Here is a 23,548-nt window from a genome sequence, read left to right on the forward strand (position 1 = left end):
GATATTTTCTGCATTTTCCTCAAATACTGATGGTAAAACCTTGCCTGTACACACCCATTAGAAATCTATTCTGTTTCAACTGAACCTGACGTGATTGTTTGCTCCCTCCCAACAGGTGCAGGCTGATTGTTGTGATTGTGAACACATGTGTCAAGTAGGAGTGATATTGACATTATAAATGAGTGCCAGTGTGCTGATCTTCCACTGTTTCAGAAAGCTCTGACATCTGAATGAGGAAAAGCCGTACTTCTGTTTCTGGTCACGACTGCCAGTGGGAAAAAAATGATTTTTAGCCTTTTAGCCACTTAACAAAACTTTTTTATCAGTTTGATTATGGCCTTTTCCCAACAGGATACATGTATGCACAGCTTCCTGCGTTGAAGTCCATTGAGAATATCAGCGTTTGATGCATGCAGTGATACGAAAAAGAGTTGCTGTTTTACTGTTTTGGCTCATTTGGTAACTACGATATGTAAAACTTGGGTAAATCCTAACAGTGATTTTCAAACACCAAAGTCACAAAACAACATATTTACAGTTGGTGATGGACATATAAACATGTAGCATATACAGGTATGACACCGCAGACACTTCACCAAATACAAAAACAGCTATAATACATCAGATAAGAATGGAGCCTAAAAATGGAAGTATGGGGAGCATGAACTGTCAGAAGAATGAGACGCATGAAAAAAGCCCAGCTGACTGTAAATACACCCACACAGCTGCACGGATTATACCATATCTGCTGCTCAGCTCTTTTCTTGTGGGTGTTCTGAGCAAAATGGGTGTTAGTGTGAGGATTAGGGAGCCCTCCCAGAGGGCACAGTCTTTCCCTGTTCATGACTAATATTTACATTTTATTGATTCATGCCGGCAGACATTGGCCTTGATTTGGGGTGAGGGCTTTTTAATTGTCTCAATAATCCACAGCAGGTGGACACAAACACATCATCTGTCTGTCTGGCCCTTTCACTCTCTCTCTCTACTATGTCACACAGGCTATAAATAAAGACTTCTTTCAGTCTGTTACATTCTCCCACACACACACACACACACACACACCACAGCGCGAGAGACAGAGCTGCAATGACGTATTGCCTGCGATCTCATTAGGCGATATCATAAAAAGCCTGTTGTCACGGCAACGGCTCCCTGTGTTTCCATGGCAACCAGCCGCCATGTCAAGGTGGTGCATTCTCCCCCACTGAAAGGGGGAGGAGACAATGAAGACCAATGGTGAGGAGTGGAACCAGAGAGGAGGAGGAAGGTGGTGAGAGCTGGGACAGTCTGACCCCTGATGGTTACATCTGAGTGTTGCAGCAAATATCCTAATAAAGAAAAAGAAAAAGAAAAAGCAGAAACATTCAGGAGAAATGCCCGTGGTGATACTGAGTGAAGCTGTCACAGGGATGAACGTACTCGCATGAGGTCCCTCTGCTGCTTTTTCTGGAGAATGTGAATCACCGCGTCGTGGACCGTGACAAACAACATGGTCTTCGGGATCAACTCGGAGAAGAAAGCTGCAGTTTCCAGCTGCTCCACCACACAGGCTGCACGACAATGGCAGACCACGAGATTAGAGAAATAAATATTTATGCTCCACTGACATGTCAGACAAAGAACAATGTGGCGTCGCTGAGGCTGAGGCCTTGATACATTCATTATCCAGAGCTCCTGTGCCTTGACTCTGCATTAAGGACATTAGCTTTGTCTCTATTTTGTCTGGCGTGCCACTCACCTTGGCAACCGGCGAGATAAACGTCCACGTCAACCTCCCCAAAGTCCCTGAAGATCTGGGAGAAAATCATAGACATTACTTTGTCTGTTTTTGCCTTTTGTCCTTAAAAAAAAATAAAAAATAATAAAGGACCTCTATGTAGGCACGGGACGATATGGGATTTTTATACATGATTATCCTGCTATTTATATTAAATTATGGAATTTTAATACATGATTGTCTTGCTATTTATATTAAATTATATTTTAAGTGATATTCCTTTACCTTTATTTGTAAAACAAAACTCTTAAATGTCTAGTGTGTAACATTGAGGTGAACTTTTTTAATTAAGTTTTTTTTAAGTGCACAGTGTTTTTTTCTTTAGCCTGGAATGAGCCTTTTATATTGATATCAGCTCTACAAACCACCATGTTTTTACAGTACTACATTGTACACACTGCACCTTTTTCAGGCCTTTGCCTTAATACATATGAGAAGCTTATTCTAGTATATTAGTATATTTTAGTACAGTACTGGGTAGAATATTACATCTCTGCCAATAAACTATCCTAAATTTTACCTACTGGACCTTTAAATTTTTTTCATTTTTCACAATTATCACAATCATGGAAATTCACCGCAATCAACTTATTGTGGGTGTCACACCGCGGTGAGACCTGTCCTGTTTTTATATTGTGACTTCCTGTGTTTTATTTTGAAAGTAACTTTCCTCTCATTTCAGACCACTTGCCCTTCCTGTCACCAGCCTGATCACCTCCCTTGATTGCCCCGATTGTTTCCACCTGTTGGCCCACCCTCATGTGTATTTAGTTTCTGCATCTTCCTCTGCCTAGTGGCAGAGTGTCCCTGATATGTCCTACCAACATATCAGGTGATCACGTTAACACTGTCAACAAAAAAAACATACATTTTTCAACGTGTTCGTCGTCACTGTGTCCACAAAGCCGGTGGTCGATATGTCCAGGATGATGCTGTGTGTGCGTGCTCCGCTGCTCCTTCCCTCCTCCTCCTCCTCGTCTCCACAGTGCGACGCCTGCTTGACGCTGTCGTCGACGTGGAAACCTGCTTCTGAGTCTGAGTCCACCGTGGTCGTGTCGTGCTGGTAAGCCCAGTTAATGTTTCCTTTACTGAGCCCATTTGCAGAGGCTTCTGTCAGGGAGATGGCTGCGCCGTTCACTCGACTCTGTCCATTCAGTCTTTCAGAGGCTTTTTCTTCATTTTTCAAGTAGTGTGCACCGTTGGTCAAGTGTCTGGCTGCTTTTTTCTGCCAACAGTTGAAAAAAGTAGAGACAGTCATCAGCTGAAATTCATACGGGATGAAGTTTTGTGTATTTATTTATAAAGTATGGCTCTTTTCTAGTCTCGCTGACCACTCAAAGCTGCTTTACACTACAGTGTTGCCATTCATCCATTCACACAGCACGCTCATGTCTTGATCATAGACACATTGGCACATGTAGACATGTAACGGCGCCAGGAATCAAACCCACAACCTTCCAGTAGAAAGAAGACTTGCTCTACCACTGACCCACATGAACGATGCAAAGCTACAACATTTATAGGTTATGTCAAAATATGTGATGGGACCCGACTGAGGGAGCGTTTGTGTGTATACACCAGCAGAGCAGCGGCGGGGGGCGTCAAGAAGCACAGGAAATGGCATTTGTGATTACACCTGTTTACCTCTGCGTTCTCTTTCTTTTTCTCCTTATCCTGTTTGCGCTTCAGCTCCTCCTTTCGCTTGTTCTTTGCCGTCAGCAGCTTCCCAATATCAATTTCACTCTGCTCGCAATGCCGAGCGTGGCATTGAGGAGATAAAAGAGAAGGTGAGATGAGTACGAGAGATGACGAAAAGCAATTAAAGGGTGCTGGAGACGCCAAACAACGACTATTTGTAGGGTGTAATAAAATATGACCCACACACACACGAATGAAACCAAACCTTCTCTTGCAGGGCCTCCAAGTACATCTCAGCATTTGTATAGTAGATAGTCGCAGATGAACGGAAGATTTTGATTCCTGGAATCTCTTTAGCCTGCAGGGAGACATTATAGGGTTGAAGAGTTCAGAAGAACACATGTGCTTCTGCTCATGTTGGCACTCCCCACCTCCCCCTGGTATCGTTTATCTAAATGGAGTTTTCCTACAACCCTCAACCCCAATCCCCACAGTCTCCTCTTCTAAGCGGTCAGTTCAGTTCAGCCAAATTTTAGATAATCACATTTTTTGTTCAGTTCTGGCCTCAGCTACGCATGTCTCTGCCCTATATGGAGTTTAAATGCTCACAAATGAATATTTAATGGTGTTTGTTGAGCTCCTTCAATCTGGACCAAACCTGGCATCCCGACAGTAATGCCACTACCGTGAAAAAAAAAAAAAAAGCTTGTAATATTACAGCACTTCCTCCGGAGGGGTGGTCATGTGAAAACTGTTGTCATGGAGATGTGTAGAAATTAACATTTGCTAGAAATACATTAACCACTGTGGGGGGTGGAATTCTCAATGTAAAACAAACAAAAATAAATATGGTACGACTTTATTGATAACTTTTTGTCGCCGACTATGATACAAAGCATTTCACATTCATCACTAAGAGGTTCTTACCTCCCTGTAGCTCTCGGTGTCTAGATATAACTCAGTGCCTGACACCAGGCCTAAGACAGAGTAACGGGGTCTGAAATCAGGAATTAAAATGACAACGTTAGAGCACAGACTGTGACGGGAAAAGCAAATAAACACCAGAATCATCCACAATAATGTTTACATGCAGTATCTTAATAATTGACAATAAGTGCTGTGCAGTTACCTCTGCGTTCGGAAGATGACGGTGAGCATGGAGAAGCCAATGGAGATGGCCAAACCCAAGTCTAAGTTGAACAGGATGGTGCACAGAAACGTTACCAGCCACACCAGCTAGAGGGCAGTGTAAACACAGAGAGTCAAACCAAAAATAATTTGGTTTGAATGGAAGTCTGGGAAAAATTCACAAAATATTAGGGCCTTATTGAGAAAATAATTTTTTTTCACAGACTTTGAGAATAAAGTATTCATTTACGAGATTAAAGTCATATATTACGAGTTAAAAGTCGTAAATTTAGGAGACTAGAGTCGTCAATTTACTTTCCTTACTCTCTTCTAAAACAACAGGTTAGAATATTACAACTTTAATCTTGTAAATTTACGACTTTAATCTTGTAAATTTACACCTCTTTTCTTGTAAATGTATTCTCGTAAATTAAGACCTATTCTCGAAGTCTGTTTTTTTTCTTTCTCTGTGGCCCTAATACTCTAATTTGCACAGTTAACATTTTCCTGAGGTGTTAAAGGCGACATAGACTGGAAGCTCCAATTAACGCTGCGTTTGTGTGTGTGTGTGTGTGTATCTGCGTCATTACCTCGTTTATGAAACCCTAAAGTTTCAGAACAAACAGTTCAGCCACTGCTGAGAAAATAGTGTTGTATTGTTTTCCTGGGCTCTGCGAAGCGTATCGGCACTTCCATAATTTGATGTCGTCATCAGAAATCCTCACCACTCCTCTCACCACCGTAGCGCCTCCTGGTGCGGGCACTAGTCTGGGCACATCCGGTTGCGTACATTCAACTGCAGAAGAAGAAGAACTACTCTCGTTGTAGCTGCTGAGATGCAGAGCATCCACCGTGCCAGAAGGGGGAGCTGTGTATCTGAGAGCTGGCCTATTTATTACGTCACTTCCAGGTACCTGGCCAATCACAGGACAGTGGGAAAGCACTCGTTGGCTGGCCAATCACAACACAGTCCACATTCTGGGGGTGTGGTTTTGGTCTGAAACAGCGCGGCTGACGAGAGCGTCAGTGAGGAGATATTTTGATCGGCTCGTTTGCAGCGATTAGGAGGTTTTTAACCATGAAAACAAGTTAATATATGTAAGTAGACCTCCATAACTAACATATATGTGTGATACAAGCATTCTATGTCGCCTTTATTCTCGTAAATTAAGACTTTATTCTCAAAGTCAGATTTGTATTTATTTTTTTCTCAATGTGGCCCTAGTACTCTAATACTCTAATTTGCAAAGTTAACATGTGTTAATGATCTCAGCTGCTAAATTCAGCTATCCTTCCAACTAACATGGTGTCACTTTGTTTCTATTTGGAGGAAAATAAATCACGGCACATGTGAGTGCAGTGTAAGTGACAGCTCTAGTGGGGATATCTGGGAACTCTCGGTTCTAAATATCAAGGTTTGAGGCTTCAAAGTAGAAGTTTTGCTACTTCCACTTTTTGAGTCACGATGACGTCACATGTACACAGTTTTGAACTGAGCAGGCCGAGAGTGTGAAATCCTACCAGATCAACCTTGTTGGTCCTCCAGAGCATTGGCACATCCATGAACTGTTTGAACATTCCCTTCAAATTCACAAACACTATCGTAGATAAAACGGCCTGATGAAGACACACACACACACACACGCACAGATTTAATTGCGTACACCAACAGCTTTTTTTGGTTATTGAATTTTATGCCAGGACAGATAATGATCATTAGCAAGAAACAGCACAGGGAGGAGAGTGTTACCTTGGGGAGGTCTTCAAAGAGAGCACCTATTTTCAAAACTGTGATCAGCACAATGACGGATGAAATCACTCCCACAACCTATAACAAAGCCCACACACAAGTACACACACTCTTACTGCAATAAATGCTCTCTAGCTGAATATACAGTTAGTTAATTAGAGGCAATGTGCTGTGAGTGCACATCTGTGTAGGTGTGTTTACTTGTGTCTTGCCCCCTGTGCTCTCTTGGATGAGGCTGCGGGACAATGAGCAGGTCACAGAGTAGCACTGAAAAAAGCTGCCCACGGTGTTACTGAGACCCAGAGCCACCAGCTCCTGGATGAAGAAGAGAAACACAACGACAGGTGAAACAGAGTTTATGTGGCCAGTGTTTGTAGGAAGTATGGGCCAAATGCTGGTTAAGCTTATCAGCTCCACACAATTCTCTTTTGCTTTGTGTTTCCATCACGGTGCAGTTCTGTTTGGTTCAGTACACCACGGATCGGGATGGTAAAGCCCTGGGTCAGGCTTGCATTTCGTCTGAGAACAGTACCCTTACATGGTAGGCAGGGTCAGCGAGATACGTAACGTGACATTTCACTGGTGTGACGGCAAACCAACGCGTCACAAAAAACAACAACACAACAGACAACACAGAATATCCAGTCGCTCTTTTATTCCTGACTGTACCGCACCTTTTTACTCTGGTCACACAAGGAAGGGTGCCAAAAAATGAAATGGTTGGGCAGGTTATCTTGGTACTATTCCTAATGGAAATGCAAAAAAAACCAAAACGTCCCACACTGCACGTACCAAACCGAACCGTTCCACTCAATGAAAACACGGCTTTTGTGTCAGTATCGTAGCATTGCTTAGTCACCCACAGACATTCCTGTGCTGCACAGAGAAAGATTTGATTAGTTTTATGTCAAAAAAGATGGTGGCGACGGCAACTTTGTGCAATGAAAACGAGACAGCTGCAAACAGGTTGGCGTACGACTAAAAAATACAAAGAAGAGGCCATGAAGAGTTTTAGAATACTGCACTGTCACCCGGGTTGAGTCTAGACCATAAGTTTACTCTTGGTAGGGTGACTGTCTCCTTATCTGGGGTCAGGTAGCTGCATGTCTATCATGGACCTGTGAGTAATTAACTGCAGCCTCTGTGACCTACTTTTGTCTACCCCATTCGTCCCCGCTCTCTCCTCACTTACAAGATGAAGCAACCAGCCACAGCAGCGTTGTTTACTGACGTTTGTTACAAAGGTATTTTGGTAAATTTGGTAAGTGTTAATTGTCCAGACTGCATCCCGGAAACTTGGAGCTGCATGGTGAAGGAAACAGCAGCTGTGATTGGCACTCGATTTGCTTTGCTTTCTGCTGGTGGACAAAAATCGCGATGGATTAAAATACAATTGTGAAACGTGTCACTCTGTGTGCAGCACGGGAACGTCACCACAGACACTGTCATACTGACAGACATAGACAAAGTCATGTAGAGCTGATAGACTTGTTGGAACAAATTTGACTGAACCAATGGTTTGAATAAAGCAAACATTTATGTTCAACTTGATGCAAATGACTGAATAACACTTTGGAGAAACAGAATACATATACAGCTATGAGTGGTCTAGAAAAGCAATATGTTTATATGTGTATATATATGTGTATATATATGTGTGTGTGTGTGTGTGTGTGTATATATATATATATATATATGTGTATGTGTGTATATATATATATATATATATATACATGTATATATATATATATATATATATGTATACATATATGTGTGTGTATGTATGTATGTATGTATGTATAAATACAGACCATTTACTAGTTCATACAATTCCTGCTCAAATGGCGACATAAAAAGAAAGAGTCAGGAAACATATGAATCAGCCACCTACAGTTAAGTGTTAACACAAGTACAGTTAGAAGTAATAAACATGACACATTTAGGCCTGAAAAACAGAAGACTTCAGATAATAATCCTGACATACGCTACTATTACTGTCAAGGCCTTCAGTCGCTGGAGTCTGTTGCCTCAGTGTTGATTATTATTTGTGTTTTATGGTCAGTTCAACACATTAGTGAGACTCCGAGAGTAATATCAAGGATTTTTAAGAGACACTTGATTGCGTAACACTTGGACATGAATGATTTAGAAGGCAAGCTCTTAGACACGTAGCGCTCTCCCTAACCATTTCTCTCTGGCACAAAATGATCCCAGTCACATGCATTTGTGTGTATGTGTGTACTGCTGCAGGTGCAAGTCATAAAAAAAAACCCGAAAAGAGTTGTGGAGCAAGGAGAAGTTTTTGTTGTTGAGTGTATCTATTTTCAGAGGATCACTAATAACTGTTTCCCGTGAAGTGAAGGCAGGACCTGCTGTGCATGCAAAGGGAGAAACAGATTGTGGCTGCGGTGTCAGTGTGACATAAAGATGCTAAACATAACTGGAGGAGACCGCATCAGCGAAGACTTTGTGGGTTAGGGTTAGTGTTAATGTTTTTTGATATTTGACCGGATGGGTTTAGGTTAACTGGAGACTCCAAATGGACCACATGTGTTTAGGCCCTGTGATAAGCTGCTGACCTGTACACTGTGTAACCTGCCCTTTAACTAATGTCAGCTTGGATTGGCACCAGCTCCTCCCTTGACCCTTTAACAACAAGTTATATAATGCTGTTACCTGCTAGTGTTGCTTCCCGAAAGCTGTTCCCTTTCTGCATTTCTTTCCATATCCCTGTGTTTCAGACAACCCGGGGTTATTTTCCTCAACCTAAGGTTCACTGCCGTATACGTTGCTAGCATAGCAGTTATAAAGCACAACACTAGATGTCTCCACAGACACGAAAACAGAACACACGGCTATAGTAGGAAACGTGAAGTCGTGTGAAGTGTGCCGTGCCGACATGTTTATTTGGTGTTTCCACTAGCGATAGTGTCTGGTATTTTTTTTTTTTTCTTCTGCTACTTTGCGTGACGTTTCCAGACTGCCGGCCACTGATTGGTCAGACGTGAGACGTCCGACACATGAATCAAGCTGAACAATGCCGAACTGTAGATCAGTTAAAAAAACCTTAACAATCCTAAAAAAACGTGGGTTCATCTCCAGCAATTACCAGGGAAATGTCTAGAATCTCAGTATTTAACTGAGGAGTCTGGTGTATTTAGCGACAGCACAGCTGATGGCGAGCGGTTCAGTCCCATTTCAGTCCCCAGTGACTGTGTCAGACGGAGTCTGTGCTCCGGTCATGGAGCAAGTACTGAACAAATATTTCAATGAACTGATTGTAATGATTCAGTTTACAAGTCACGAGTCACTTGTTTGGGTGTGTCTCATGTAAAACGAAGTCACGGCAGTTTCATGCAGCCGTGCAGTGATGACTCCGCCCACGTTGAGTAGGCACTATTTTGTAGTGAAAAACCAACCTAACCCATGCCGTGCAGTGTCGAGGTGGAAAAGGGGCTAAAGTGAGACCTCTAGTAGTAGCTGATGTTTGACCAGAGAGGAAGCAGTAGATGTGCCAATTTTAATCACACGTATAATTGCAATATTTTACACTAAACTGTCCAGATTTGTACCTGGATCAGCAAATAAAGTTACTGGATACCCGTCTACACTAGTTTTCACTCCCCAGGAAAAAACATGGAGATGGAAAAAAAGATGAATCAGTGAAGTGACTCATGGTCACACTGTCAAATATTTGACCAGTGTTTGGTTATTTCCTGTAAGCAGTGAGTCACATTGTGTAACACTCACAGTAGTTTGTGTGAAACGACATGTCAATAAAATGCATCCTGGATGTGATGGGGATCAGGGCTACCCACACTGTCAAACATAACAGAAGAAACAAGAAAAACACGGGGCAGGGTTTGGTCAAAGCTTCCCACTAATGCAGAGTCACAAGTTTCAGCAAGTCTGTGAAAAATGTGTGATATTATGTTATGTTTGCAGAACAAGGTTCTTTCTGCATGGAGTTTGCATGTTCTCCCCGTGTGTGCGTGGCTTTTCTCCCGGTTCACCGGTTTCTTCCCACAGTCCAAAAACATGCACATTAGGCAAATTGGACACTCTAAATTGATTGTAGGTGTTCAGACGTGTGCTTGGTTGACAGGTGTTAGTATGAGGTCTAAAGGGCTCTCAGTGTTGGTGGCTTACCTGGTTGCTGTCCACCTTGTAGCCATGTTTGAGAGCAAATGTCTTGCCAAGGGAAATGTTGATGGCATAGCCCACAATGGCCAAAGCAACGGCTTCACTGATCACCTCTAAGAACCAACTGGCCTGTGGAACCTGGGGAGCGTTGAGCCTGGAACAAGAGGACAAATTTTTTTTTTTTGTTATATACAGTTTCAGTTTCCTCCCACGGTCCAAAAAATATACAGAGGTAAATTGTAAATTGTGAGTGAATGGCTGTGTGTGACCCCTCTTTAGCCCTGTGTCATGCTCTATTTTAGTCTCATTGTTGTAGTTTTTTTTACGCTCTCTATTTTTCTTTAATCTGTTTTATTATTGTTATAATTGGGTTTTGCTATAATAAACTTTATTCTTATGGCACTTGTCTTCACAAAAGTTACAAGGTTCTTAACAGACCAATCAGGCATAATTAAATATTTCCTTGTCTGGTAAGGCAAGGAAAGAAAGTAGCCCAACAGTTCACACAATGAATTGTTAATAATGAGTTGTTAAAACTGTTTGGTTCAGTGTTTCCAACTTTTAAACCTTAGCATCTGGGGCGCCCCTGAGCAAGGCACCAAATCCCCCATTTCTTCGATGTGTCTGTGTTCACTACTGGTGTGTAATAAGGATGAGTTAAACTTATTGGTTTGTGCAAAAAAAATAACTATAGCAAACCAACATTCCATATAACAGGGCTGGTCCAAGCCTTTATGGGGCCCTAAGCTGAATTTGATTTGGGGCCTCGTTCTGGCCACCTCAGAGTAGCAGGTGCTTGAATATTATTGATACAAATTATTTAGATTGCATTAATCATTTATTTATTTATTTATAACCTTTATTTAAACTCAGAAATATATTGAGGAGCAACCGAGTTGCTCCTCAATATATAGAGCAACAGAGAGGTCTAGCTAAGAACAGGAGCAGTTGGAAGTAAAATAAGATGCAATGATGGAATTAAATGGTCCTAGTGATAAAAGTGTGGTAAGTTTGTTCCAGGTTGCAGGTGCACAGTAAGAAAAACAGGACTTTCCAAATTCAGTGTTAACAGAGGGAACCTGCAGTGTGAGCCAGTCCTTTGAACGTGTATGATGGAGACTTGCAGTGAGAGCTTTGAAAATAAATAAAATCCAGTGTCTATCACGCCTATTAGATAGCGAGGGCCATTCCACTTTTGAATACAGGTCACAATGATGAGTGTTGTAGCTGTCGCCTGTAATAAATCTCAGGGCTGAATGCTATATGGTGTCAAGTGGGTGTGGAGTTGTAGCTGATGCATGCCTGTATGAAATGTCTCCATAATCTAAAACTGATATAAACGTTGCCTCAATAAGTTTCATCGTAGTGTGTTATTTACACCAAACTAATGTCACTTTCCTATTCTTTTTTTTTTAGTATTCATTTTTTTTCCACATAGTTGACTTGTGCCATGGCCAGTTCTGCACCTTTAGCTTCACCACTAATGATCTGACAAATGCTGCAGCTGGCAAAGACACTAAACCATATCAATCATTTAGTAACAAAACTGGCTGCAGTATAATTCCATGAATATCACATACAGTGAATGTATGAAGTTTCCACAACTGTGACTTCACCTTACAAACAATCCGTGCTCTCAGCTCAACCGTGTCCTAATGGACTGTAGTCGACTGTTGTTGGATGAGATGTTTAGGCGTCTAAACAGGAAACCTGGTGGTTTCCTATCATATAAACAGTATGTCCACACACAGCTGCCTCGCTCCTCCCTCTTAGCTTTCTCTTTTTGTTTTGTCCACAGACACGTACAGTACGACTATGTCAGCTTACCCACTGGGAATCATTCCAACCACATCTATGCTGTGTTTAGTGCTCAGATCACAGAAGTGGATGATGATTGTCGCTGCTATGATCTGTTGGAAAAATAAAAAAAAAGTCAAGCGTGGTCAGTTTCAGTGGTGAATCCTCACTTTGAGCTCACACAAAGAAGATCATCGATCATCAGTCCTTCAGTCCAGTGGGATTTCTGTTGTCACAATGCCCCCTGCTGGACTGGTAATTGAACACACTCTGCACTGAGCGTGGAAAAAGAAGACAGGACTCAGCATACTTACAACTATCAGTTCTATAGGGATGGGAATGGGCAGCTTCTTTTTGTAGCAGTCGTTGATTTCTTTGGCCACGATGAGAACAAAGAGAGACACCAGGCTGACGACCAGCTCCGGCACCTGAGTCTGAGGCAGCAGGCGACAAATGTCCACCATAGTCTGTGAGGAGACGAGTGGAGGGGAGAGGGATGGGACAAAGGGAGGTTCATTTTTAAATCAAATAACATTAGTTGTATTATTTCCTTTAGAAAATTGAAGTTTCCAGCATTTAGTACTAATAATTGTGTTTATACATGAACACCGGAAGATAAAAGAACTACTAATGATGATAAAGTGCAGAATAATATACTGTGTGGTGTGCAAATATAGAGTGTAATTCCAATAATTCTAATTCTATCTCTAGTGTTGTTTTATTTGTAAGGCCTTAAATTCTGGCATTTAAAATGCAAACATAATTTTTGGTTATTTGATTTGCGTGGATACTGAATCTTAATTATCTTATCTTCTTGTATGTTATGGCATATTTCGTCTTTGGTTTACAGGTTTTTTTACTCATTTTTTCGTGTTTATCCTGTCATTCATTCATTCATTCATTCAGTCATTCATTCAGTTTTATGCTGGCCTTGTTTTCTAATTAGTGAGGTGGCGTTTACACTACTTTCTGGCCTTTTTTATGTTTTCTTTTCTTGGTGATCTGACTATGACCTTTGACACTGTGGAGTAATGAATGAATGAATGAATGAATGAAAATGTAGCAATAAAGACAATGGCTGAGAGGCAGAAATACATCGTATAATATAAATAGTCTTCTTATATTCCTATATTCTTTATATTGTATATATTAAGGTAAGTAATAGTATGATAGCAGCACTTTGTGTGAACTGTTGGGTTTTATGTATCGTCTAAATTCTCTCGGGCCACACGGTGCTGTAGTGGTTAGCACTCTCGCCTTGCAGCGAGAAGACCGGGGTTCGAGCCCCGGTTGGAACAAGGGCCTTTCTGCATCGAGTTTGCATGTTCTCCCCGTGTGTGCGTGGGTTCTCTCCGCGTTCTCCGGCTTCCTCCCACAGTCCAAAAACATGCAATGTGGGGATTAGGTAAATTGGACACTCTAAATTGACCATAGGAGTGAGTGTGAGAGTGAATGGTTGTTTGTCTCTATCTGTGAGTGGCCCTGCGATGGACTGACGAACTGTCCAGGGTGTACCCCGCCTATCGCCCGATATAGCTGAGATTGGCACAGCACCCCCCGCGACCCTCTGGTGGAGGATAAAGCGGTTAGATGATGACTGACTGACTAAGTTCTCTCTCTTGTTATGTGCGGCTGCTTGCAGCTTCTCTCTCCCTCTCTACCTCTTCCTCCCCTTTGTCTTTCCTCTCCACACTCACCTGTGTTTCATTTCAGTGATTGCAATCCCTGCGCTGTGAGTGGAGAGGGAGAAAGTGTCATCGTGGGGAGGGAAGTTTAAAAGGAGGAGGAAAGAGAGAATGGGACTTTTTGTTTTTCTGTTGTCGTGTCACATTTTGGTTGGTTGGAGGTTGTCGGCGGTCGGTGGTCCTATATTTGGGTTTAGTTTGTTTCATCCGTTTTCTTTTTGGGGGCGCGCTGGGTCCTACGGTCCATTGCTGGGCTGGCCCAGATGCTATACCCACCTTATTTCCGCCCCTTTGCTTTCATTCACTTTACATTCAGTTTGTCAAATCAATCAGAATTATTGATTGGGTAACTTTGTGGCGTCCTTTATGTTTGGTCTCCTATTGAGCCATGCTTTTATTCTTCAAAGATAGGTCAAAGTAACACTTCCTATAAAAAGTGCCTTGTTTTAGTCACAAATGACACCTCTGATACCTCAGACTCAAACTTGTGGGAAACATTTAAAACAGTTATGAGGGGTCATATTATCTCGTATGAGGCATCTCTAAAAAAATCAAGAAATTCAAGATTGGTTGAAATTGATAAACAAAGCAATAACAATCAAACATTGCAGGAAATGATTAACCTTAAATATGAGTATAATACTATTTTAACGAAACAAGTCAGCGATCAATTGTCCCGTCTACGTACACGTTACTTTGAACTTGGAGACAAGCCACACATGCTACTAGCTCGTCAACTTAGGGGGCAGCAAAATAGTAGGGCTAAACTTAGAATTAGATCTGGTGCTGGAGATATACTCACGCACCCGACATCAATAAATAAGTGTTTAGTGGAGTTTTATCAAAGTCAAAAGCAGAAGGTGATGTGGATTATTGGCTTAAAGGTGTTCCCATTCCTAGGCTGGATGAGGCTTCACGGGAGGCTCTGAATGAGACAGTAACTATAAATGAAGTGGCAGATTCTATCAGATCTTTTGCTAGTGGACAGCCTCCCGGGAGTTCTATAAAAACATTTCTCGGCGGATATCTCCACTCCTACTCAGGTTGCTGTCCCACTCCACTGAGATAGAAAAATTACCACCAACATTATACAATGCGGACATTGAGGATAGAGACGACGCAAACCCTGCCTCTTACCGTCCAGTTTCTATGCTTAACATGGATTTTAAGATTTTTACTAAAATATTAGCCAACAGACTAAATTGCTGCATGGAATCCCTTATTCATAGAGACTAAACAGGGTTTATTCCAAACAGATATTCCTTTTTCAATACAAGACGGTTAATAAATATTATGTATTATAAATATGCTCCAGGTTTTAAACAGGCTATTTTATGTTTAGATGCCAAAAAGGCATTTGACCAGGTGGCGTGGGGGTACCTGTTTAGGGTGATGGAGTCATTTGGTCTAGGAGACACTTTTGTTTCCTGGATACGGATGGCCTACTTAAATCCAACTTCTATTGTCACTAATCAAAGCAGATCACATCCCTTTCCGCTCACCATTACTTTCCGCACTAGCCATTGAGCCATTGGCAATTAGTATAAGGGAAAATAAGTTCATTAGGCCTATCACTATCGATGGTATTAATCATAAAATATCACTCTATGCCGATGACATTGCTATTTTTCTGTCAGACCCCGAACAATCTGTCCCGTATTCGCTTGATAAATGAGTTTGGCACGGTTTTGGGATACACCGTAAACTGGCAAAAAAGCGGGATCTAAATCGCTCACAGCTGATTTAGATCAGCTGGGCTGCTAATAGCAGAGTGACGGTATACTGGCAACTGGCTAAAGACCCTGATCCACAGACTGAGATATCATCCTGGTTAGCAATAGAACAAAGTCTACCTCAAAAAACCTCCCTCAGGGCAATTCTTTTTTCATCATTTTTCATCATTACACGATAATTAATGCTCAAAAAATCTGGACACAGAGTAGAACATTTTGTGAACTTCCAAAGACATCAGTGCACGCCCCTATATGGCATAACCATGCCTTTCTCCCTGCACACACAGACCAGTCTTTAGAGAGTGGAGTAGGAAAGGAATAGGGTCTTTATTCTCAAACAAACTTGCACAGCCTGATGTTAAATTTAAACAAATATGGGAGGCTGATCTCAACATCACTATTCAAGATGAAATATTGAAACAAGCTTTAAATGACATTCACCGTTGCTCAGTCAATTCTAGGTTGCTATTGATTCAATTCAAGGTCATACACAGGTTACACTATTCGAAGGTTAAGTTGCGTAACATTTTTCCCCAAATTTCCCCCCCTGTGTGAAAGGTCCAAGAAGGGAGCTAGCCTGAATCCTTCACATTGAAAAACTGAGATATGAGATACTGGATATGTTACAGAAATGTTGTGGTGTGTGGGGACCTATCCTGGAGTTTTTGAAACTGTAGTTAACCCCCCCTAAAGAGTATCTATCTTGGCGTGACTGATGTACTCAAGTGGACATCCAGTTACTATGTTATGCCTCTGTGTGTGATATGGGTGCCTCCCTTCTTTTTTACTCGGAACAAATCTACCTATGGCTATAATAAAATAAATAACCTGACCTGAACTTACCATGACTATGGCACCAGGTTACTGTACAGTGTTACCAAAATCATTTCTGTTATATACATATATATATGATACATGATATATATACATGATGCATGATACAAACCGCTTGCCATACTCACATAGATGATGGAGAGAGGACCGGTGAATCGAGCCGGCGTGACTCCAAACAGATACTTGAGCTGTGACACACACACGTGACACGCTGATCCTGTCGTGTAGCCGCGAATCAGTGGCTCAGACAAGTAGGTGACCACGAAACCACACCTGATCACACCCAAAAAGGTCTTAGGAGGGAAAGGAGGGGGGAGGGGGAACCCCTCAGAGGAGTTAGTAGAAAATTGTGAAATAGGACAATTTGAGGTACAAATATAAACATATACCTGTAAGATTCCTGACAAGACTGTGAGGGAACATGCTATCTGTACTCTGGAGGCGTCTCGAGCATCAAAGTCCACAGAGCTGTTGGTGCCATTTACGATAAAGTTACTGTCAGGTGCCAGCCTTTCTGTCACACTCCCAACCATGATGCTTATCAAGGAAGACGTACCTGAACATACAAAACAGCAGCATGTAGAGTCACAAAGGACTGGTTCATATATGTTGACATCCAGAGTCGGCCCAAGGCATAAGTGAACTAGGATGTCTTCAGATATCTAAATAGTGTTAAGTTATTTGGTTTTATTTTGGAGTTGAAGATTGCCGGTCTAACTTTTAAAAACCAAAGTCACAAACTGGTTTATTCAAGTTCAGTGTCACCACACTCAGTATAAAAGTAGGCCACTTGTTTCAAAATCTAATTCTGCTTAGGGCCTCATAAAAGCTTGGGCCGTCTCTGTTGACATCCCTACTATTGCTTTCTTGTTTCCACAGTTTTTTGTTGTCTTCTACATTCTTCAGCCGATATAAAAATGTTGGGCTCGTTAACATTTTTGCTGCAATTTTCTCCCATTGAAAATAAATGAAACTCTCGTCTGCCTTTGACCTGAGCTGTGAGGAGTTAGCGACCAAAAAAAGGGAAGACCTCTGTGCTAAAGCAGCATTTCAACTGTTGGACATTGTGACAGGAAAAAAATAGTGCTCAAAAAAATGTGTATTATGTTGTAGCTTATTTTAATTTCCTCACCAATGGAGACATGTCTGGAAGTACCAAAGATGAAGTAGACCAGCACGGGGTAGAAAGACGTGTACAGGCCAAACATGGGCCGTAAGGAAGCCAGAAGAGCACAAGCCATGCCTGGAAAACAGGAAATGCAAATAAAGAAAGTAAGTTTGTTCAGTGGCGATTTTAGTCTGAAAATTCTGGTGGTGGCCATGCAGGAAAATCTTATAATGCAATCCAGAAATACCACATATTACTCTCCTCCCCTCACAACATGAATGACCTGGTTTTGTCTTTTCCCCACCAGTTGGCCCTGAACTTCAGGCCCCAGGCCTCAGATTTTTGGGTTATTGATTCAGGCTGACTGTCCCATTGCAAGCCAGAGTAAGGCTATAAAACGTTAGGTTACTCACGTAACCCCGGTTCTCTGATAACCGAGTGAGGTATCTCACTATGGGAAACGCCCTCTGCGTGACCGATCATGGAAGCTCCAATGACACCACGTCTGTCATATGACAGACCAATCAGCTCGAGATGCACGGGCCAGCTCGCCCCCCTTATAAGCGCCCTGCGCTCCGCACCCGCCATTCTCAAGCGTATTTTTTCCACCCCACCTATGCAAGTAGGGCAGTGTTTGTGAGATACCTCACTCGGTTATCAGAGAACCGGGGTTACGTGAGTAACCTAACGTTCTCTTTCAAACCTCCCTCGGTATCTCACTATGGGAGATATAGCCCACTCCCGGATTTGCATGCTCCGAAGCCCTCAAAGCCGCGACCCGCAGTGGGTCGACACCCTAAAACCCTCCCCATGGGCTAGCACGCAATCAACCTGAACCCACACTCAGGACTGAATGAGCCAGAGAAGTCTTGGTCACATCCAGCCTGTAAAACCGAATGAACGTGTGTGGGGATGCCCAACTGGCAGCGGCACAAATATCCCTCACTGATACGCCCCTGAAAAGGGCCCATGAGGTGGCTATGCCCCTGGTGGAGTGGGCCCGAAGCCCATCCGGGGGCTGCAACCCACGACTCTCGTGAGCCAGGATTATAGCCTCCACCACCCAGTGTGACAGGCGCTGGCGCGTCGGGGCCCTCCCCCTGTGAGAAGGAGCCCAGGACACGAAAAGCTGGTTGCTCTTTCTGAACCCTTTGGTCCTGTCCACGTAGATGCGTAAAGCTCTCACAGGACACAGAGCATTGAGCCGTTTTTCATCCTCACCTGCAAACGGCGGTGGGTGAAAAGCGAGCAGCTCAAGTGTGGAACAGCTGTAGGCAGAATCACTAACCTTAGGCACAAATGCCGGGTTAGGACGTAGTATCACTTTCCCATAATCTGCAGAGAACTGCATACATGAGTTGTGCACAGACAAAGCATGTAACTCACCGATCCTGTTAGCTGATGTCAAAGCCAGCAGCAGGATAGTTTTAAGGGAGAGTACCTTTAAATCAGCAAACTCTAACGGCTCGAAGGGAAACCCTGAGAGCGCCTCCAGAACCATGGGTAAATCCCATGACGGGAACAGAAGTTTACGCACGGGCCGCAGGCGGCGCGCACCCCGCATGAACCTCTTAATTAGAGGATGATGCCCGACAGGTGCACCTCCAAACCCCACATGACAAGCTGAAACAGCGGCCAAATAAACCTTAATGGTGGAAAAAGCTTTATCACCGTCCATTAAGTCCTGCAGGAAGCATAACACCTCTGGGACCGTGCACTGAAACGGAATAATCTGCTTAGCCTCACACCACCGTTCAAACACGCGCCATTTATTATCATACAATGATCGCGTGGATGGCGCCCTTGCGCATTGAATAGTCTCAATCACCCTAGATGGGAGACCAGACTCGTGTAAATTCACCCTCTCACGTGCCAAGCCCAGAGAGCCAGCCGTTCGGGGTGTGGATGAAAAATCTGCCCGCGCGCTTGTGACACCAAGTCCGCGCGTAACGGCAACGGCCATGGCTGGCTGTGGACGAGCTGCATCAGCTCCGCCATCCACGGTCTGCTGGGCCAGTAAGGAGGGAGCTATCAGGATTAGTGATAACTTCTGTTCCCTCACCCTGATCAGAATCGGAGTGATGAGGCCGAGCGGAGGAAACGCATACAGCAGCCCGTTTGGCCACGGGTGCGCCAGTGCGTCCGCACCCAGCGGTGCGTCCCGGTCTCTTAACGAGAAAAACAGGGGACACTGTGCGTTTTCGTGCGATGCGAAGAGATCTACGGACGCTCGGCCGAACCTCTCCCGTACCTGGTGGAGCACCTCGGGGTTCAGTCTCCACTCGCCATACAGGGGATTCCCTCTGGAGAGTAAATCCGCGCCGCTGTTCAGTACACCCGGCACGTGCGCCGCGCGTAACGATAACAGGTGTTCGCTGCCCCATAATATCAGACTCTGAGCCAGCCTGTGTAACTTCACAGAGCGCGTGCCTCCCTGTCTGTTTATGTAGGCTACGGCTGTTGTGTTGTCCGCTCTGACCAACACATGACACCTTCCCAGGAGAGGCAGAAAATGTTTGAGTGCCAGGAAAACAGCCAACAGCTCCAGGTAGTTTATATGTGCCTGGAGAAGCGTCGGGGGCCAGGTCCCGTTCACTGACCTCCCCTCGAAAACCGCTTCCCACCCCGTTAACGAGGCATCTGTCGTAACTGTCTTCCTCATCACTACGGCTCCCAGTGGGACGCCGGAAGTGAATATCCCCGGGTCTCTCCAGTAACGGAGAGCTAGGCAGCATTCCGGGGAAACCCTCACCATACGTCTGAGGTGACGTTGTGCGTCCAGGCGCAGCGAGGTTACCCAGCGCTGAAAATCCCTCATTTTCAGCAGTTTCAGAGATTGATGATGCCATCAGCCCTGACAGCCGGAGACAGTCTCGTAATGACACTGAATTTCCCCGCTGAAAGAGAGCCAAGTGACGGCGAAAATTTTCCGCCCGAACCTGAGACAGAAAAACCCGAAATGAAACCGAGTTTATTTCGAGACCCAAATACTCGATATTCTGAGTGGGAGACAAAACACTCTTTGTGAGGTTTATACTGAAGCCTAGGCTGTGCAGCCTGACTATCAGTCTCTGCGTGTCCCTCTTCGCCTCCTCCCTGCTGGGAGCGCAAAGGAGAAAATTGTCCAGATAAGCAAATACTCTGAGGCCCGATGCTCGCACCGGGTTCAGAGCTGCTTCCACACATTTGCTGAAGACCCTCGGAGCTAACGACAGCCCGAAAGGCAGGGTCTGGTACTCGTAGGCTGCTCCCCTGAAAGCAAACCTGAGATATTTCCTGTGTGCTGGATATATGCTTATATGAAAATAAGCGTCCTGCAGATCCACAGAAGTGAACCAATCGCCTGGTCTGATGGATCGGAACAGAACATTGTGTGTGAGCATTTTGAACTTGTATTTTCGGAGGTGTAGATTGAGGCAACGCAGATCCAGGATCGGACGTAACAAACCGCCTTTCTTTGGGATGAGAAAATAACGGGAGTAAGGGTTAGGGTTAGGGTTAGGGTACAATGTGAACCGCCCCTCGGCTTAATAGAGAAGATATTTCGCTCTCTAAAGCCTCCGCGGCTTCCCCAGAAGCTTCTTATGTCAGCACCCCGTTGAAGCGAGGCGGCTTCATCGCAAACTGCAGCCTGTAACCCCTGACAACGGTTGTAAACAACCAGGGGTTGACTGCGCATGCGCGCCAAACCTCCGCTCTGACAGCGAGAGGACCAGGGGGCCTGAAGCTTAACGGACCAGTTGCGCCCTCTGGTGGCGACAGACTGTCCTGCACCTCTTGGTTTTTTGTTTTGTTTTGTTTTAGCCTTGCCCTCGGCTTTATGAATAAGCCTGGATGCAACAGCGGGTTTATTAAAAAACCATGTGAAGTGCTTAGTGTGAACATAGCACGTTTTCCCTCTACCCTCTGAACTTGAGGGGGGGGATACAAACTCTGCACTGGGGGAACGAGTGCTTGCTTCTGTCTGTGAACGGAATGACCAAACGGGGCCGTTACACAGCGCTGACCGGAACATTGGTCCAACATGTCCATCCTCCGTCTCTTGGGAGGAGAGGGAAACAACCGGTCTGTTCCGGGGGGGCTCAGAGCAGAGATCTCCGTGAGTGCTGACTGCTGAGCATCTGTCCCCACGAACCACAGCACCTATGCCGACCGCTTTTTCTTTCCGTCCGGGGGGTGGGACGGGCGGTTCGGCCCGGCGCCTGGAGCGGCGGCTACAGCGGCGAATGATTTTCTGGGCCAGCATCTCTGGGTCTGCGCTCCGCGCTGTTGAGACGACGACTGCTCAGACGCTCGCGGCCTGGTCTCATTATAACCGCTGCCGCGTCCTCTCGCTGCAGCCGCAAACCCGTGACGTGGTGGCGGTGCGGGGCGAGGAGCGACTTTACGTGGAAGGCAGAGGTCGAAGGCTTCACCCTGCTTCTTCCTAAGGTCACTGGTTTGTTGCATGGCCGTGACAGCCTCTCCAAACAAGCCCTTAGCCCTGGACGGGTCGAAAGGAGCGTCAATTATGACCTGTTTGTCCTGGTCAGGCAGGCTGGAAAGGTTCAGCCAGAGCGCTCTCTCCCCTGCCACTGCGAGCCCCATGACGCGGCCGCAGCCCTGGACCGCACCTCTAGAAACACGGAGGGTGAGATCCGTGACGACACATATTTCCTCCCAAACCTTCGGACTCGGAGAGCCCTTATCCAGGAGGAGACCCATTTCCTGGAAAAGCTCAGCCTGGTAGGCCATCAGCAGGGTGACAACATTTAAGTTTTTCACTGACTGGGCTGCTGATTTATATACCTTCTGGTACATGGAGGCAGCGAAGCGCTCCGTTCTGCCCGAGGGGGCGGGGCCAGCTGCGGAGAGCGCGGAGCGCCGGCTGGGGTAGAGGTGAGAAGCCACCGCCTGCTCCACTACTGGGGGATCCCCAAGACCCCACTCCTCGTTGTTAACGACCTCCAGGCCAGAATAACCCTTAACGGGAACTCTGTGGCGGAAAGGTTTATCCCAAAACCGCTTCATCTCCCTCATGCACGCTGGGACGGCGGGCATGACATGATTCGTCGGTGTACGGCGGGAAGGCAGAATTTTACCGTCGTAAAGATCCCTTTCCTCACCCTTGTCATCCGGTGACGCGGGCCAGTCGATACCCAGCCGGGATGCTGCCCGCTTACACACCTCGTGCAAGTCGACCTCCGGAGGAACAGGGGAGGGTTGGATTTCTCCGCTGAGGCTGCTGCCGGGGCGGGAAGTCCGGGCGGAGGGGAGGATGGCGTCTTCATCATCGTCGTCGTTCTCGTCATTGAGAAGATCCAGATTATCATCCTCCTCCACACACTTTGCCCCGAACTCTTCCTCCGACTCCAGGAGCTGTTCGAACAACGGCGGGAAATCCTCCTCCATGAGGGTGTCCCAGCTTGCGCTGGCTTTAGCCCTAGCCGGCTTCGGCGTATCCACACTGTCCGAGAGGCAGGGGTCGGCCTTAGAAGCGGCTGAAACTCTGAGGCGCCGCTCCAGAATTCTAGCTGGCAAGGCGCTGCAGTGCTGGCAGCACTCGGAGTCCGCGAGTGACGCTTGAGCATGCTGGACTCCCATACAAGCAATACAGAGAGGATGTGGGTCTCTCCCCGAAATTGTGAAACCGCAAGCGGCTGGACAAGGGCGGGACTCGACGTCCTTCACCTTGCCGCTGGCCATTGTCCCCTTAGAGGATGCGGTAGTCATACCTAACCTTGACGGTCAGCAAAGAAAAGAAACACCACGTGAGACCTCGACGGCTAACGAAGTGCAAAACCGCCTAGCTTTCTCAACGAAAGCAGCGAGAAACAAAAAACAGTGTACAGTCCTGAATATAGAATATTCACGCTCGGTGACTACCTTGACGGCTCGTCGGAAGAGCAGTTAAATGAACAATCTCAAACAGGACCGCTGAGGAGCTCGTTGATCTTCACGGTGGAAGAAAGC

The 23,548-nt window shown here is 45.0% G+C and overlaps 1 protein-coding gene across 1 annotated transcript in view; it reads right to left on the minus strand.

Moving 5' to 3' along the window:
• Positions 1-889: 889 nt before the first annotated feature.
• The window catches only part of LOC122777491 (solute carrier family 26 member 6-like), a 29,144-nt gene continuing 6,485 nt past the window's right edge, over positions 890-23,548 (minus strand). Inside the window, exons 3-19 of the mRNA XM_044038782.1 lie at positions 17,621-17,731; positions 16,878-17,044; positions 16,617-16,781; positions 12,551-12,703; positions 12,267-12,349; positions 10,446-10,593; positions 6,498-6,611; positions 6,297-6,374; positions 6,068-6,163; positions 4,548-4,654; positions 4,346-4,415; positions 3,684-3,776; positions 3,425-3,523; positions 2,649-3,005; positions 1,742-1,796; positions 1,423-1,553; positions 890-1,331 (exon numbers count right to left, since the gene is read on the minus strand). Of these exons, the coding sequence (XP_043894717.1) occupies positions 1,305-1,331; positions 1,423-1,553; positions 1,742-1,796; positions 2,649-3,005; positions 3,425-3,523; positions 3,684-3,776; positions 4,346-4,415; positions 4,548-4,654; positions 6,068-6,163; positions 6,297-6,374; positions 6,498-6,611; positions 10,446-10,593; positions 12,267-12,349; positions 12,551-12,703; positions 16,617-16,781; positions 16,878-17,044; positions 17,621-17,731 (2,054 nt within the window). The 3' untranslated portion in view covers positions 890-1,304. The remainder of the gene's footprint in view (positions 1,332-1,422; positions 1,554-1,741; positions 1,797-2,648; positions 3,006-3,424; positions 3,524-3,683; positions 3,777-4,345; positions 4,416-4,547; positions 4,655-6,067; positions 6,164-6,296; positions 6,375-6,497; positions 6,612-10,445; positions 10,594-12,266; positions 12,350-12,550; positions 12,704-16,616; positions 16,782-16,877; positions 17,045-17,620; positions 17,732-23,548) is intronic.

Source organism: Solea senegalensis, linkage group LG11, assembly GCF_019176455.1.
Source record: "Solea senegalensis isolate Sse05_10M linkage group LG11, IFAPA_SoseM_1, whole genome shotgun sequence".
NCBI classification, from domain to species: Eukaryota; Metazoa; Chordata; class Actinopteri; order Pleuronectiformes; family Soleidae; genus Solea; species Solea senegalensis.